Genomic DNA, 16436 nt, shown 5'->3' on the forward strand with positions numbered 1-16436 from the left:
TGAAGGGAGCAGCTGAAAGTACCTTTTAAAAGGAAGAATCTAAAATCACCATTGTCTAGACATAAAAAATATGCACTAGTTTCATCACTGTATTATTGTATCCCGTTGAACGTTTGTGTGGAACTGTGTCCTTGACTTTGATCATTAAAATCGAATCAGTTTTGCTTTGACTCCAAGTGCAAAATTTTAAGAAATTCTTTCAAAGAGTTCCTGATTTAGCGAGACAGCCAGACAAGCAAAAAACAAAATGCGCCGTCATAGACGTTAAAAAAGTTTTTGGGCTACAATGTAGCTTGCCATCGCCAGTGTGTGAATGTGTGTGTGACTGGGTGAATGACTGAATGTACTGTGAAGTGCTTTGGGGTCCTTAGGGACTAGAAAAGCACTATACAAATGCAGGCCATTTACCATTTACCAAACATTTATCTCAGCCAGCTCAAGGACTATGTGACCAGTTTTATTTATAAAGCAAACCCAGGGTTCACAAAGTTCACAAAGAGATTACAGATTTAAAAACAAGTACAAGAACTTTAAAAAAGCACAGTAATCAGATTACAATTTTGAGTACCACAGTCGCATTTATCACATTACAGTTTCAATTATGCCATTCATTGCATTACTAAGGATTCTTTCAAGCTTGCATTAAACGCGCCTCTTGCTATGATCAGCAAACTTTACTTCAAACATCTCTTCACGCTAACACAGAGTAAGTAGGGTTCTGTGAGGTCTTATAACCTGAGTGTTATTTATATGTCTATGTTACAGAGTAATGCAAAAGTAAACTAATGGCTAGTGTAACATATTACTTTCTTCTGGGAGTAATATATTAATATTTGTTTGACCTCAATACTCTTAATAACTCTGAGTGATATGAAGGAAAGATACAAAGTACTAGACAGTGCCTACATGTAATGTGGGGACAGCATGTTGTTAGTGGTACCAAACATAAAGTCCACAAGCAGCTACTGTCACTAATAAAAAAGGACCTAACCAGACCAAACTGTGGCCATGTTTCGACCACCTTTCATGTGCTAAACATGTTATTCACGATCTAGCCTGCAAACTGACATCAGCAGCACATTTTTTCCTCAGTTAATGTCATGGTCCACGTGCCTGCTCGGCTGGCCCTGTGTGGCTACATGTTATGTTTTGTCTTTTCTCTCTCTCCTCTCTCTCTGCTCGCTGCCTGGGCGGAGCTCATTGTGAGCTCCCGGCCTCCGCCACCTGTAGGCAATCACCTGTGGCTCCTCACCTTGTTTGCTTCCGCTACTTAAGGCAGTGACTGAGAGCACCTCGCCGCTGGACTATTGAGTAACGCTCGTCAGTGCTACTTTAGCCTCAGCCAGTTTTGAGCTCTGTCCGTGAAAGTTCCGTGCTAACTCTTGTTCTCTGTATGCAGATTTCTCGTGCTTGGTTTGGAGACTCTGGACACTTTTCCCGACCCCTCTCTGCACCCCTGGGAACCCTGGCCCCCTTCTCCTTCACCTGTATATAGTGCACCTGGAGTGTGTAAATAAACCTGTTTTTCTGAGATTTCAGTCTGCGCCGAGTCCTCCCTGCTCCTCTGTGACAGTTAATTCTAATTTGGTAGCTCGTCCAGCAGGGTGCATGACAAGATGAAGAAAATGCAGACAAGAAGACGTTAGATAAGCAGACTTTAAAAGAAAAGCTAATGCGGTCTGGCGCTGGTGTTATGCAGCAGGCTGCTGTCTGGTTCAGCGTGACCGTCTGCTCTGCCTGTTATAGAACGCTGATGCTACTTCTCAATTTATGACTTGATTAGCTGCATCCAAGAAAAAGTCTGTGTTTAATGAAACCAAGAAAATGTAAGACACACGATACAAAAGCAGTTGACAAAGGAGTAAAGCTGAAATGATGAAAAGAGAAGACAATAAACCAAACACGAGGAGGAAGAGAGTAAATGTGATCGTTTTGGCAATATTAGGAAAATGAAAAGATAGAGGCTGAAAAAAAGAGCGAAGCTGTGTGTGATTTTATTTCAGTGTGAGGTAGGGTTGCTATTTAGAAGGCAGACCAGAGAACGACATACTGGTTAGCATTTACAATTGACCTGGTATTTATGATGACTCAATAGAAGCAGCATAGTAACTACTCTCTGTCTAACACACTCTGTGTATTTGTAGGTCTTTGTATTGCTTCCACTGACTCTGTCCCTGCGTACTGCAGGCTCAAAAGAAGCTATTAACAAGCCAAAAAACATGATCCATATATCCAGCATAACACTGGATATTTTTGACCAGGTTTCGTCCATGTGCACTGATTCTAGTTGAAACAGGTATTTTTAACCCAAATGTCTGAAGCTAAGACAGTAGCTCTGGTAGGTATTAACCACGTATGCCCTTCCACTGAACTTTGTAAGTGTGTTTTAAGCTAAACTTTGTTTCAGTTTAGCTTCGGTTTACTGTAGAGTCTCTGGTTTACCAGCAGAGGTTCATAAAATTCTGTTAGCATGCTCCTAAGCAAATATCAGATCATCAGTAGATATTTGCCACCTCATATTGTCTTGGATAATAACCCAATAAATCTGTACCTAATATAGTGTTACCAAGATATACTTATACCATGCATTTACACATCGTAGCACAGGAATGATAAAGCTGTCTATCAGAACGATTGATTTGTCAGTGGACAGCAAATATTGTGTCATTTCTGCTGAATTCCCTGTTATGCTGTGTGCTCCTCGCATAACTTAAAATTTTCAGTTTATTTAACTAAGAAAATGCATGCTAGATATCTAAAAGTACAAAAGAGGCAGCTTTATCTCACTCAAAAATATTACTTCCCTCATCCCCAACTGGTCAGAGGATGGCTGCCCCTCCCTGAGTCTGGAGGTTTCTTCCTATTAAAAGGAATATGTCTCTGTGAAGGTTCTCAGTCATCCAGGTCATCGTAGTCAAAGGAGCTTGCAAAGAAAAGCATCTGGACTTCTTTCAGTTACTTGAAGACGTTTCACCTCTCATCCGAGAAGCTTCTTCAGTTCTAAGGTCAAATGGTGGAGAGTCCCAGATATAAACCTAGTGGGAGTAACCCCCCACAGAGGGACAAAAGGACCCCCTGATGATCCTCTAATCGCCTGAGCCAAGGTGTGAAACTGGGTGTGGGTCCCAGTCAGCCAGAGTTTCGGGTGAGCTCACTGTGAAACCTGGCCCCACCTTATCATGTGAATTCCTGAGATCAGATGGCCTCTGTGGGGGGAAACTCCCAATAGGTTTATATCTGGGACTCTCCACCATTTGACCTTAGAACTGAAGAAGCTTCTCGGATGAGAGGTGAAACGTCTTCAAGTAACTGAAAGAAGTCCAGATGCTTTTCTTTGCAAGCTCCTTTGACTATTAAAAGGAAGTTTTTCCTTCCCAATGTTCGCAAGTCCTTCCTCAAAGGGGGTCGTTTGATTGTTGGGGCTCTCTCTGTATTATTGTAGGGTCTTTATCTTACAATATACAGCATCCTGAAGCTAGTTCTATTGTGATTTGCCATTATATAAATAAAACTGATATGAAGTATCTCACTGACTCTCTCTGGACATCTCACTACAGAGACATTAGTTTTTAGGGGTATTTCCATGCTCATGTTCCTCTTAGGGATGTAAATGTGCAGTGTATTGTCTGCACAAATGAGCATGTGTTCCCAGATATACCCCTGTGTTGTTCATCCTTTTCACAGTCCTTACTGGAGGTATGAGAAGAAAAATGTGACAGACAGCCAACCATCCACAAGTCCCAACCTCTGTGCACGACTGAGCCAACATCCGCTGACAGCAGATATCACAGCCTCGCTCATTATCAGTTTGGACATCAGCTGTGTGTTCCTGTATACCGAGGTGATTATGTTCATCACCAGAGAGTGTCAGACAGACAGCAGTCATTTCACAGCTGAAGAGATGTTGGACTCCTGACAGCAGAGGCACCAGCTAAAGCAGCTGTTTCATACCTCTTGCTCTTGTTTCTGGAAACCTGGCAGTGTGAATTACAACCGTCACACACTGTTTACATCAGCTCTCTGACAAAAAAGGGGTGGAAAAAGAGTACCTGTGCGAATGTTTTACCAAAATTGGATGACATTATTGAGATTTACTCAGGGAGATCAGGGCATCCCATGATTACATCCCCTCTCCATTTCATCTCAGAATTGGTTACTATGGTGATGACCTACCCCAAAGCCTCTCATCAGATCATTATTTTCTTTCCGGGCTTGTAAGTGCGAACCGTCGTCCAGCCCACTCTGTGCAGCCAAACTGGCCCAATCAAATGCTTGGCCTCAGATCTGGTCTCCCCAGGCATTTCCTTACCGCTAACAGAATCCCAGTTATTGTCTGAGCTCTGTGTTTGCACAGTGGTATTAGCTGTACTCTTAATCATAGACATGGTTAGGAACAAACAACACCTGTTTAGCTTTAAGCTTCTAATTCTGATTTGCTATTTCCTACCAGGGAAAATGAACTGTCATAATTTATGACTAATTAAGAAGCGCTGACTATTAAAAATCTCTTAATTTTGCTGTGAAAAATACAAGTGAGCAGATAATGAATAAAAGCCAGCTGGTATTAGGTCATTTTTTACCTTTATTTTATTTATTTTATCATTCTTTTCTATACAAGCGTTCCGAGACAGTATTAGTATTAGGAGATAACATTTAAATCACAAAAATATCATGACAATATAAAAAGTGAACAAAAAGGATCTAATTCATTTCAACTAATTAAGTATAATGGCAGTTCAGCTCAAGGTGTCCTGGATCTAGGAACCCAGTGTTTGTGTTTCCTGGTTTTTGCATTTCGTCTCATTTAGTGTTTTTTATTTGTGTTTTTCATCTTTAGTGTTTTGTGGTTTCTGGTCTTTAGGTTTTGTTACTGTGCCTTGTGTTCCACGTGTCACGTCCAGTCAGTTATGCTCTCATGTCTGTTCTTCCCCAGTTCCGGTGTCAAGTCCGCATCTTAATCTGTGTGTCATGTTTCCTGTTTTATTTTGGTAGTTGCTCTTCTTGTGTATAGTGTGCTCAGTTTTGCTTCCTCCCTCGTAGTACACACACCTATGGTGTCAATTTCAAACTCCTTGGTCACCGTGTTCTTGAGTTATTGCATTCAGAAAATTTTCAGAAAACTTGAACTCTGACCTTGACCTTAAAGTCAAGATCACTGAGTTTCAAACTCAGATTTTTAGTAACTGCACCTATGGTATCAATTTGAATCTTCTACGTTGCCTTGTCCACTAGTTATTGCATTGACAAGAATTTCAGAAAACATGACCTCTAACCTTGAGGTTGATGTCAGTGAAAATCAAAGTCATTCATTATTTTTAGTAACTTCACCTATGATATCAATTTGAAGCTCCTATATCGCATCACATTAATTGTCAACTTAAATCTTCACGCCTCCCACCCATCAGCTGAGGGAGTAAAAGTACAGGCAATCCTGGCAGTCTGTCACTCATCAGGAGTTTTTGGTACAGCACTTTCTTTGCAATCATTTTCACCTCGCAACCTCCAGGAATTACTACCAACCAATCATGGAATACACATTTTTCCCTAGTAACCGGTGGTTATATCATGTCCAAGGGACAACACTTGCATGACATAAGTGAAAAACCTCAATAGCAACTTAAATAAGGAATGGTTCAGAGTTCCTGGATTAAGCCTATTAAATAAATCAAAAGATAGATTTTAACTCCAATCTTTAAAGTAGACGGTGTCTGACTCCTGAAGCCAAACTGGGAGCAAGTTCCACTGGAAAGGAAGAAATCAACAACTGCTTACAAACTTAGGCACAATTAACTGATTTTAAATACACAGTACTACTTTACAGCTGATTTTAACAATATTCCAATGCATTTAAGATTAATTTTAGGCAATTCAGCCTCCAATTAAAATTCAACTTTAAAACAACACATATTAGGAATCTTGAGCCAAACACACAAAATGTTGTTACTGAGGTTCTCACAACTAGAAAAAGTATGAAACTTAAAGAATATTCCTTACTAGTATTAGTAGTATCAATTTTCTAAAATAACAACAACTACCAAAAACAAAAGGCATTAAAATATACTGACAACAGCCTAGGTTACCATGTGTTGTAAGACTGCTGTTTGACCTTCACATCAGATGGACAGAACGAACTGCCCCGGTGCCCATCTCCCTCACATGTAAATGCACTCTGTACCACTCGAAAATCATTTTTCATTTTAGTTTAGTTTGTAGCAACTGAAAATAAAATAAATTCATAATTATAATAAAGGTCAATCAAATGGACCAATATGGCAAGGCCATGATGATCCACTTGGTAAAATAAATCCGCTTGGCATCTTTCTTGGCCTTAAGACAACAATGCTGATGGCTAAAGATCCAAACGGGACACAAAAAAAAAAAAAAAATCATTTTTCAACATGTGATGTAGTCCAGTGACTTAAACAGAGGGTCCTGAATGTTTGGAACAAATGCTATGGCCCCACAGCCAGATGTTCTCAGATGTGGCATTAAAATGGAGAGGATGCTTGCTCCATGCATTTGCATGTCTTAAACCTAACTCTGGTCTCTTTTTAAATCTACCCAAATTAAAGTGTAAAAGAAAAATCAAATCAAGTCTGCACGTGAGTCTCAAGAAATTACACTAAAAAGACACATGATTAAAATAATTTAACTATTAAACATTTTTGCATGAGAACTGTGAAATTGCTGAATTAAAGAACTTGGCATCAAGACAAGCTTTTTTAAATCACCAAACTTTTCATTTTGGGTAGAAGCTGAAGGTTGCTGACATATGAGTGACAGCTGGTGTTTCTGCTGCTCTGCACAAACACATGCATTACACAGTCCAATGCCCAGAAATACAAAAAAGCAAGTAGTACTCCATGAGCAGAGAATGAGCCTAAATCTACTACAAAGCATTTGCACTTCACACAGCAAAATCTCCAGTGTTAAATTAACACTGGAGAGTGTCTATATGGGTCCACACCTCTGAGTGTTAAATACAACACTGTTGAGTGTTAAATTAACACTTTTGACAGTGTTATATGTTTAAAAGTAACCTGGTCAGTTTTGAAGATTAACAATGGCTAACACTGAGCAGTGCTGATTTTCTAACACTGGAATATTTCTAACATTTTGAGTTATTTTCCAGTGTTAGAAAATCAGCACTGCTCAGTGTTAGCCATTGTTAATCTTCAAAACTGACCAGGTTACTTTTAAACATATAACACTGTCAAAAGTGTTAATTTAACACTCAGAGGTGTGGACCCATATAGACACTCTCCAGTGTTAATTTAACACTGGAGATTTTGCTGTGCACTAAAGCAACATGACAGAAGAGTAATTGAATTTCTGATACCGCCAACCAAAATAAACACCCCACAGCCATTGGGACACGGAACAGTACTCTTGAAAAGTATATACGAAAAATACAATAAACTGTGCAATACTATTAAACTATACAGGTAAGATATGGCGTTATTTTTGTGCCACTATTCTGAGCGCACGTAAAATAAGTTGCAGGTGCAAGTGCTGCATTTTGAGGAGAAATTTATTTTGAGCAAAGAAAAGCTAAATCTCAGTGAACAAAATTCATTGCTGCGTGCAAAAAATGTATTTCAGTGTTTGCTATTATCCACACACACACACAACAGCAGCCCCTCTCGCTCAGTTTTTGCATTTGCGCTCGCTCGCAATGTGTTGCTTGCGCTCTCAACATTTCTGCCGGTGCGCGTTCAACTCTTTCTGTACACCGTTATATTTGTGCCACAAAACCAGTTTGAAATATTACTCTGTCTGGGTCACAAAATGTGTGCTATGCATAAGTGCTCTAACGTTTTCGGAGATGCCTGTTACCTGGTGGTGTAGTTGGTGATTTCTTTGTCAGTTCAGCCTTATATATCATGTTTAACCCGAGTGACCACCCGGTCAGCTGGTGGGTAACAGGCATCTCTGAAAACTTTAGAGCACTTATGCAAATATGAGATGTCTTGATGAATCGAGCAGATATTTGAAGTTTACACAGCACCATTCTCGCATGAAAATATCTTAAAAGTTTATTTTGTGACCCAGACAGAGTAATATTTCAAACTCCGCCACTCTGTGTTCCTCCGCCACTGCCTCGTTTGAGTTTTGGACGAAATGGATTCTGGGATATTGCATTTTGTCATTTCGAGCCGATTGGAGACCAAAACAGCCAATCAGATTTTTTTTGCATCCAAGTCTGTGATTGGTTTTGTGGCACAAATATAACGGTGTACAGAAAGAGTTGAGCGCGCACAGGCAGAAATGTTGAGAGCGCAAGCAACACATTGCGAGTAAGTGCAAATGCAAAAACTGAGCGACAGGGGCTGCTATTGTGTGTGTGTGTGTGTGTGTGTGTGTGTGTGTGTGTGTGTGTGTGTGTGTGTGTGTGTGTGTGGATAATAGCAAACACTGAAATACATTTTTTGCATGCAGCAATGAATTTTGTTCACTGAGATTTAGCTTTTCTTTGCTCAAAATAAATTTCTCCTCAAAATGCAACACTTGCACCTGCAACTTATTTTACGTGCGCTCAGAATAGTGGCACAAAAATAACGCCGTAGTAAGAGAGGTTAACTAAGAAACAGCAAAAGGATAAAGGCACAGTCCACCTAAAGCTTAGACCTTTTCTGAAATTCAGATACAGTACTCTGTACAGCTAGGAAGTGTGTGCATGTATCAGTTCTTAGTTTTTTTATTTGTTTTCTTCTTGCACCCTTTCTAATATTCTAATATTTGTTTGAATTTTTAAAAAGTAGAGGGATGAGTATATGAATAAGGGTGCGAAGAGCAGGGGGTGATTTGTCACAACATACGCAGTCATTTTGTTTATATATTTGCAAGCAATGTATTTATAAGCTTGCTCTCCCATTCACGATTTCAGATTCATAACTTTATTGCAATTATACTGCTTCATCTCCTTTGAAATTTCTGCTGGTTAAAGGCCAAAAATTGGACTCGGTCACTCTGAAGTTCAGTTACAGTCAGTCTTTTGCTATTCACCACCTTGAATATAGTGGCTGTGATGAATATGTATGTATGTGGCTAGAGACCGGCCACATATCTATTACTCCAAAGATGGGGAAGAAGAGAAGTCGTAAGTGTTTATGTGCACTGGAGGCAAATTTGAATTCGTGCCTGCACCTTCACTCGCAAGATATGAAAGATCACAACTGTAATTTCTCACCTGAGAAAGGTCCCCTTCACCCAAGAAGTGAAAACATTAACAAAAGTGACAACGTGATATCGCTGCAATTACTTGTCAGTAGAACAAGAACAAGTCTGAACAACAGCTAACAGCAGCTAACATTATGCTGTCCCTCTGATAAACAGTTTGATTACATTCTCACATCACATGAGAATTTATTCACTAAATGTCATGCCAGCAATGCTAGCAATACTTCAAAGACAGTTTAACACCATCTAATAGCAGCGAACAGAGGCTAACACCTGCTAACAGAGGCCAACGGGAGCTAACAAGTGGTAACAGCAGCACTTACTGACAGAAAAGTTCAAGATATCCTCAACAGCTCACCTCAGTATCACTTTCCTTTCACAAAGTGTTACAGCCTCCTCCAGAATAAATATATGTTGACACTCGGAATATTGACAGCTGAGGTAAACAGCTGACTTACAGCCTAGCATCACTACAGATTAATGGTGGACAGAGTTATTTGTGAGTGATGTGAGAAAATTACTGTGAGAATTAGGAATGGTAAGAACAGACTTCAGTTGACTGCAATCTACTGACATCTAGTGGTAAGATTTTAGACACTGTATCTTTAACTATATTGTACTTTAACGCTTGATTTTGAAGTGCAACTTATATGCCAAGAATTGCCGTCTTGCCCATGGCACATGTCCTAAACATTTCCTTCAGCATTTTCTAGTATGACTCAGATTTCAGTGCTCCATGACAACTGGTGTTATTTCCTCAAACAGAATACATCTTATTCAAACCAATAAGTTCAAATATGGTCTTGTTGTTTGGGATTGACTGGTACATGTCGCATTCTTGTGTGATCTCTGTTGGTCGATCGTTTCTGTGGAGGGTGAACATGATTTTGAATTTCTTCCATTTATAGACGATCTCTGTGAATTGTGGTTGTGTGTTGGAATCTAAAGTCTTTAGAGATACTTCTATAACCTTTCCTTGTCTGGTGAGTTTGAATATTACAGCATTGTGAAACCTAAAAGAGTTACGTTCAGTCACCCCTTCTCCATCTATTTCATTTTGCCAAACATGTTTAAGCTACAGTACCTGGAATTTCTCGATCCTACGTCTCTGCAGTTTATTGCAGAAACGCTGATACAATCTTGATGACTTGGCAGAAAATGGGTGAGAGAGAAGCAGTGAAGAAGAGTGTCAGCCTTTTAATTAAGTGGCAGATTTGATTATGAGGTAATGATATTTGCTTTGTGCAAATTTTAGTTTGCCATCAGCCTCATTATATTAGCACTTGAGAGACGGGGCCAGAGGGAGGCTTAATCTCACACTATGGAAATATGAGTGAATTGAATAGATGATGTAATTAATCTTCTAGAGTCACGCAGAGGGAGGGCAGGTAATGAGAGGAGAGGTGACAGACCTATTTACACATACAGAAACTGACACACGTATAAATTGCGGGTACAGTGTGTATTTTGATTCATGTGCTATTCAAGAAGTTACATCATTGACACAATTACCGTAATAAAGAAACACACACAGAGGTGACAGTGTGTAGTCGTCAGACTCACACACGCCCTGTCAGAGGGATTAATGTTCAAGAAGACAGAATGTGCATCACATGGTCTCACACTCTTTTCCACACTCAGACGGAGTAGGCGGTGACTCACAGTGTGAAGTTCTCCTCGGGGTAGCAGCGGTTTCTCAGCAGCCCTGCCCACAGCTGCACTCCTATGATGCCGAAGATGAAGAAGACGAAAAAGCAGAGGAGAAGGACGTTACCCAGCATGGGCAGTGTGTCGAGCAGCAGGTTCACCAGGATACGCATGCCTGGAGAGAGACAGACAAATACTTATGTGATGACACATCCTGCACAGCTCTATGGCTGACTTTACTTTATGATCTAAACGGAGCAATGGCGTTCCCATCCACTTGCTACGAAGCTTTATAGGAAGATTGTGTACAGGTAAAGAACAGCACACAAGAGGAAAGAGGAGGAATCATTTACTCATTTTATTTGCAGCATGAAGAGAAAAAATACCTATAAGTAATTACACACCAGCAGGAGAGCACCGAATCACAGCTGACTTATGCATATACAGTAATAAACCGACCTTAATTAGTGAACTGTTGTGAGCTGAACAGCAGTAATATTAGCACTACAAAGCATTACGAGCTTGGAAAGCATCGATGCAGTTCTGTTATTGATTTACTAGTAATGACTTTACTCTTGCCCCAAATCCCTATTTGACTTAAATAAAACAGTAAAAAAAACACAAAAAACACAAAACAACCTTTTTGTTCACAGTCAAGAGATTATTTGTCTTCTCAAACCTTGTAAGAGTCTTTCAAAGGATTTCTTTGGACATTGGCTGCTCATTTTTAGTCCAGCCCTTGTGTCTGAGCACTTTTAGTGCAGCTCAGGGCATGAACCCAGGTTGTTTCTGTTCAGGATAGAAAACTTAGCAAAAAAGTATATACAAATTGTATCCTTAACCACCTTTGTTTTTGGCAGCTTGTTGTAAAACCACATTATTTGTTTCTTTTCAGCTGACCTGTAAAAAAATGCCAAAGATAACACACGTTGGCATAAAATAGTATTTTGTACTATCAACCAAGTAACCAACAAGGTGATTTACAAACAAAGTAAGCTGCAAACTTGCCACATGTGAGCATTGTACTGTGTCTTTAAAAAATTAAGGACACTGGACAAGTACTGTTATCTTTCTGTTACAATTAACCTCTTTTCCATTCAGTCCAACCTGCCTGCACTCCCTCCTTCACCTCTCTTGCACACTCTGTTTATTGCTTGGCTGATCCCAGGTATTTAAACTCATGCACACCTTCACCACCTCTGCTCCTTGCAGCTTTATTGTTACACCTGTCTCCCTCTCATTCACACTCATTTATTCTGTCTTGTTTCTACTGACTTTCATTCATCTTCTCTCCAGAGCATACCTCCACCTCTCCAGGCTCTCTTCCACCTGCCCCCTACTCCCACAACAAAATGTCATCTGCAAACATCATACCCACGCAGACTCCTGCCTGACTTGATATGCCAACCGGTCCATCACCAATGCAAACAAAAAGGGGCTCAGAGCCGATCCCTGATGTAATCCCACCCCTACCGTGACCTCATCTGTCACCTCATACCTCAGCTCTGTCTTGTTGTTCTTGTAAATGTCCCACCAGCCTCACATACTTCTCTGCCACTCATGTCTTCCTCGTGCAGTACCACAGCTCCAAAAACACAGTGCAGCTCCTTCTGATGGTCTCTATAGTTCTCTATTAACACTCTCAAAGTAAACATCTGTAGTGCTACGAAGCCATACTGCTGCTCACTGATCATCATCTGTCTTCTTCACCTGGTGTCAACAAACTTCAACAACTCTTTCCCTCTCAGCTTCGGTGTATGGCTCATCAGCTTTATCCCTCTGGTATCAGTATACCTCTTCTCCGTTCCTCAGGCATCCTCTCACTCTCCCAGCTTGTGTTAAACACTCTTGTCAATAAGTCGACTCCCCTCTCTCCTGGATATCTCCATGCCTCCACAGGTATGTGACTTAGGGAAATTATAAGATATCTTGCATAAGAGAGTTCATGCGATCATACCTAATATTGATATTCATGCTCGTTAGAATTACACACACCCTTACTTTAACCCAAATTTCACTAAATTACTGATCACAAAATCAAGGCGTTTGCACCATACTGTATGACTGAAGCATTTTAGGAAGCACAGCAACAGTGTGGGAAAGAAAAGGTTGGTAAGAACTAATCAAACAGTTTTTGTATTTCACTATAATGTTTCCTTCTAACAGAGGTTAAGCAATCTCCAACTTTCTAGAAAAAGATCTAATGATGCCAGCTTAAAGTGTCATTCAGTTACCAAAACCTTGTTAACTTTGTTATATTTTGAAAACTAAGCTCTTTATAAGAGGCAGCACTGCTGACTGTGATAATTCTGTGTTCTGCTTTAAAATTGGATGAGCAACATACCCTTATGCTCCACTGGAAAATGGAAGACGTGCACAAACACACAAAAATCTTTGGATCTGTATAATTAGTGCACACAGACTCCAAATCCTCGTCTCACCTATCGCTTTCCCTGTCTTAAAACATTCTCTGCCATCCCTCCCACTCTTTAGTTGGTGCAGAAATTTACACAACCATTTCTATATAACTCGTCGTATTATCATAATTAGCTAATCAATCACTAATCTCCTCACTAATTCTAATCCCACAGCCAATTACTTTGGGGCTAAACACTTGGGGAAACTAAACCATGGGTTAAATTCTATCTGTAAAATGGATTGAAGATTGATACAACATTTAACTGATTAGTCAGGGGGAAGGCCATCCATAGATCCTCTTCCAGGGATCTCATTATATAATGTAATAAAAAGGATGTCTTACTTGATGAATGCATACACTGGAGGTGTGCAGCTGTACACAAGCAGAAGACTTGGAAACTTGACCCGTGTGTTTACAGTAAAAGTGATATTTCCATTTAAAATAAAGCTGTGTTTTGAATCTGATGTATATTTTCTGTCTGACCATGAAAGAATCTTCCCTATTAGTGATGGATACAAAGTTCAATTTTTTTTTATCTTCTTGTATAAAATCTTCTTCAGAGCTGCAGGAAGTGGTAAGTCACACATGGAAAATATTATTCATTTCTAATGAGAATTGAAATCCCCCTTCTGTGATTTTAGTTTTGGTGGGAATATATATATATATTAGGGGTGCAACGATATTCGTATCGATATTGAACCGTTCGATACAGTGCTTTCGGTTCGGTACGCATATGTATCGAACAATACAACATTTGTAATTTATTTTATCAACTTTTCTTCTGACGATGCTGTCTGTGTTGAGCGCTCAGTGAATCTGCGTTCGACTACTCCGCCTAGGCTGCACTGTCGAGCGCAGATCCACTGAGCGCTCAACACAGACAGCATAGTCAGAAGGAAGAGCACAGGGCAAGCTAGCGAGACAGAAGTTAAGCTCTCCTTGCAACATTCAGATCTGGCGTTTGGAATTATTTTGGTTTTCATGTGAAGTATGACCCTGAAGGTAAGCGAGTCATGAACTAAAGTAAAACAGTATGTTGGATGTGCCATGCAATGCTCAATTACATGGGTGGGAACTAGTGTGTTAGCGCAGTTAGCTCGTTAACGTGTTGGCCGTCTAGCCCCATGCACGGGGCGATCGGCGGTAGCTCGTTAACGGAGATTTGCCGTGTTGTGGCGTTAAGGTCATTTCAACGAGATCAACCTGAAAGCACTAGTGGGAACACGACGAATATGACTGCACATTTACGCCGACATCATCCTAGTGCAAAGACAAAAACAACAAGCATGCTACTAACTTTAGCCGAGTCATTTAGACAGCTGTTAGCACATGATTCTCCTTATGCTGCTGAGAATATAGCCCAGAAGAAGCGGATAGTATAGCTTTTATTTTGGAAAGAGACATTTCTCTGTAATAAACTCTCTTTTCCAAAGATGAGTGATTCCTCAATCAGATACAGGGCTTGCAATATCGCTAGCCCGACGTCCTGGGGCTAGCGATTTTTTCAGTCGGGCTACCAAAATCTATCTCTTCCCTGCCCGTCGGGCTATTGTAGGGAGGAAAAATATATGTCAATGCTTTTGCATTCTTTCAGAAATGTAGCTGGGTAATTATGTCATTGGCATTAGTGAGCCACTGTCAATATGTGACATATTGAAATCACGTTTGAATTTGCGCTTGTTTTTTTGCTTTCACTTTGCAATCGTGCGAACTGTGTATAGAGAGCGACAGCACTGATCTGTGAGTGATGATAATTTGTGCACCAATTCCTCTGACATCGTCTTATTAATCGTTAGCTTACCAGGGCTCGCAAAATCGCTAGCCCGACGTCCCGGGGCTAGTGATATTTCCAGTCGGGCTACCAAAATCTATCTCAGCCCTGCCCGTCGGGCTATCATAGGAAGTAAAAATATATGACAATGCCATGCTTTCTTTCGCAAATGTAGCTGAGTAATTAGCTGAGTCCTCATCAAAGAACAGTGCTCTTTAATGAATGCAGCACATAACTTTACATCGTAGAGGTAACAGGGAGACATATCGAGTTATCAGATAGCCGTCTTAACTATATTCTAACTCTTCAATTTCCCGACTGCACTTTCCTCTTATTTCACGACACCACCCTCTAGTGGTGCAATATGGTATAGTCAGACAGGACACAACATCACTCACTAGCTTACTCTTCAAACGTGGCACGTGAAATCTCCCGCAGCAAGCTTAAACGTGCTAGAGGTTGACTGCGCAGAGAATTTTAAAAAAAAAATCTCTGGCATGTGTAAAGACAGATGGATTTACGCAGGTATTTTAGTTCTGCTGAGCCAAAAAAGACAGGTCAGGATGAAGAAGGGACAGGCAAAGAAAGGCCTACCACAAAGCGGAAAAGTTATGATAAATCAGATTACGAGGCAAAAAGAAAGCGCAGTTTTTTGGATTCATGGACAAAAGAATTTCTGTGGCTGGAATATGACAAGGTAAATAACATGATGTTCTGCCGGGTGTGTCGTGAGTTTCCCTCTATTGCTGAGTCGACAAGCGCCTTTGTTACTGGGACTAGTAATTTTAGGAAAGACCCCATCAGAACTCATGAGAAATCTCTGCATCACAAGAAATGCATTAGTGCTCAGTCTGCAGCATCTGTCCCAGAACAAACACCAATTGCAAAAACCATACTAAAAATAAACCAAGCACAACAAGAAGTCCTGAAAAAGCTGTTTAGAACTGCGTACTATGTTGCAAAGAGTGAACTACCACTGGCAAAATTTAGCAGTCTTTGCAAACTTCAGAAAGCAAATGGCCTAGATCTTGGTTCCACTTACCTCAATGACCATGCTTGCAGAGAGTTTATTGGAGCAATAGCACAAACTTCAAGAGACCAGATTGAAAAGGAAATTCAAGAAAGCAGGTTCTTATCCATTCTTGCAGATGGCAGTACAGACACTGGTATAATAGAACAGGAGTTGGTTCACGTCAGGTATGTGAGGGATAATGGTGACATAGCCACATACATGATCAAATGTCAGCCAGTCAAGAGTGCAAATGCTGCAGGTATTTTAGAGGCTATTGATGAAGCAGTGAACACCATGGGTATCAGAGAGGACACATGGAAAAAGAAAGTAGTGTGTGCAAATTTTGATGGTGCTGCAGTGATGATGGGTGAGAAAACAGGAGTAGCTGGGAGACTGAAACAGAGGAT

General features: G+C 40.3%; 1 protein-coding gene across 1 annotated transcript in view; it reads right to left on the reverse strand.

Annotated features, from left to right (window-relative positions):
- Positions 1-16436, reverse strand: part of LOC146707141 (voltage-dependent T-type calcium channel subunit alpha-1I-like) — a 186873-nt gene that overhangs the window by 118243 nt on the left and 52194 nt on the right. The window contains exon 4 of the mRNA XM_085458476.1: positions 10843-11002. Within this exon, the coding sequence (XP_085314602.1) occupies positions 10843-11002 (160 nt within the window). The remainder of the gene's footprint in view (positions 1-10842; positions 11003-16436) is intronic.

Source organism: Copadichromis virginalis, linkage group LG6 (assembly GCF_057382275.1).
Source record: "Copadichromis virginalis isolate Kocher_CV1m ecotype Utaka linkage group LG6, C_Virginalis_male_GT1.1, whole genome shotgun sequence".
NCBI classification, from domain to species: domain Eukaryota; kingdom Metazoa; phylum Chordata; class Actinopteri; order Cichliformes; family Cichlidae; genus Copadichromis; species Copadichromis virginalis.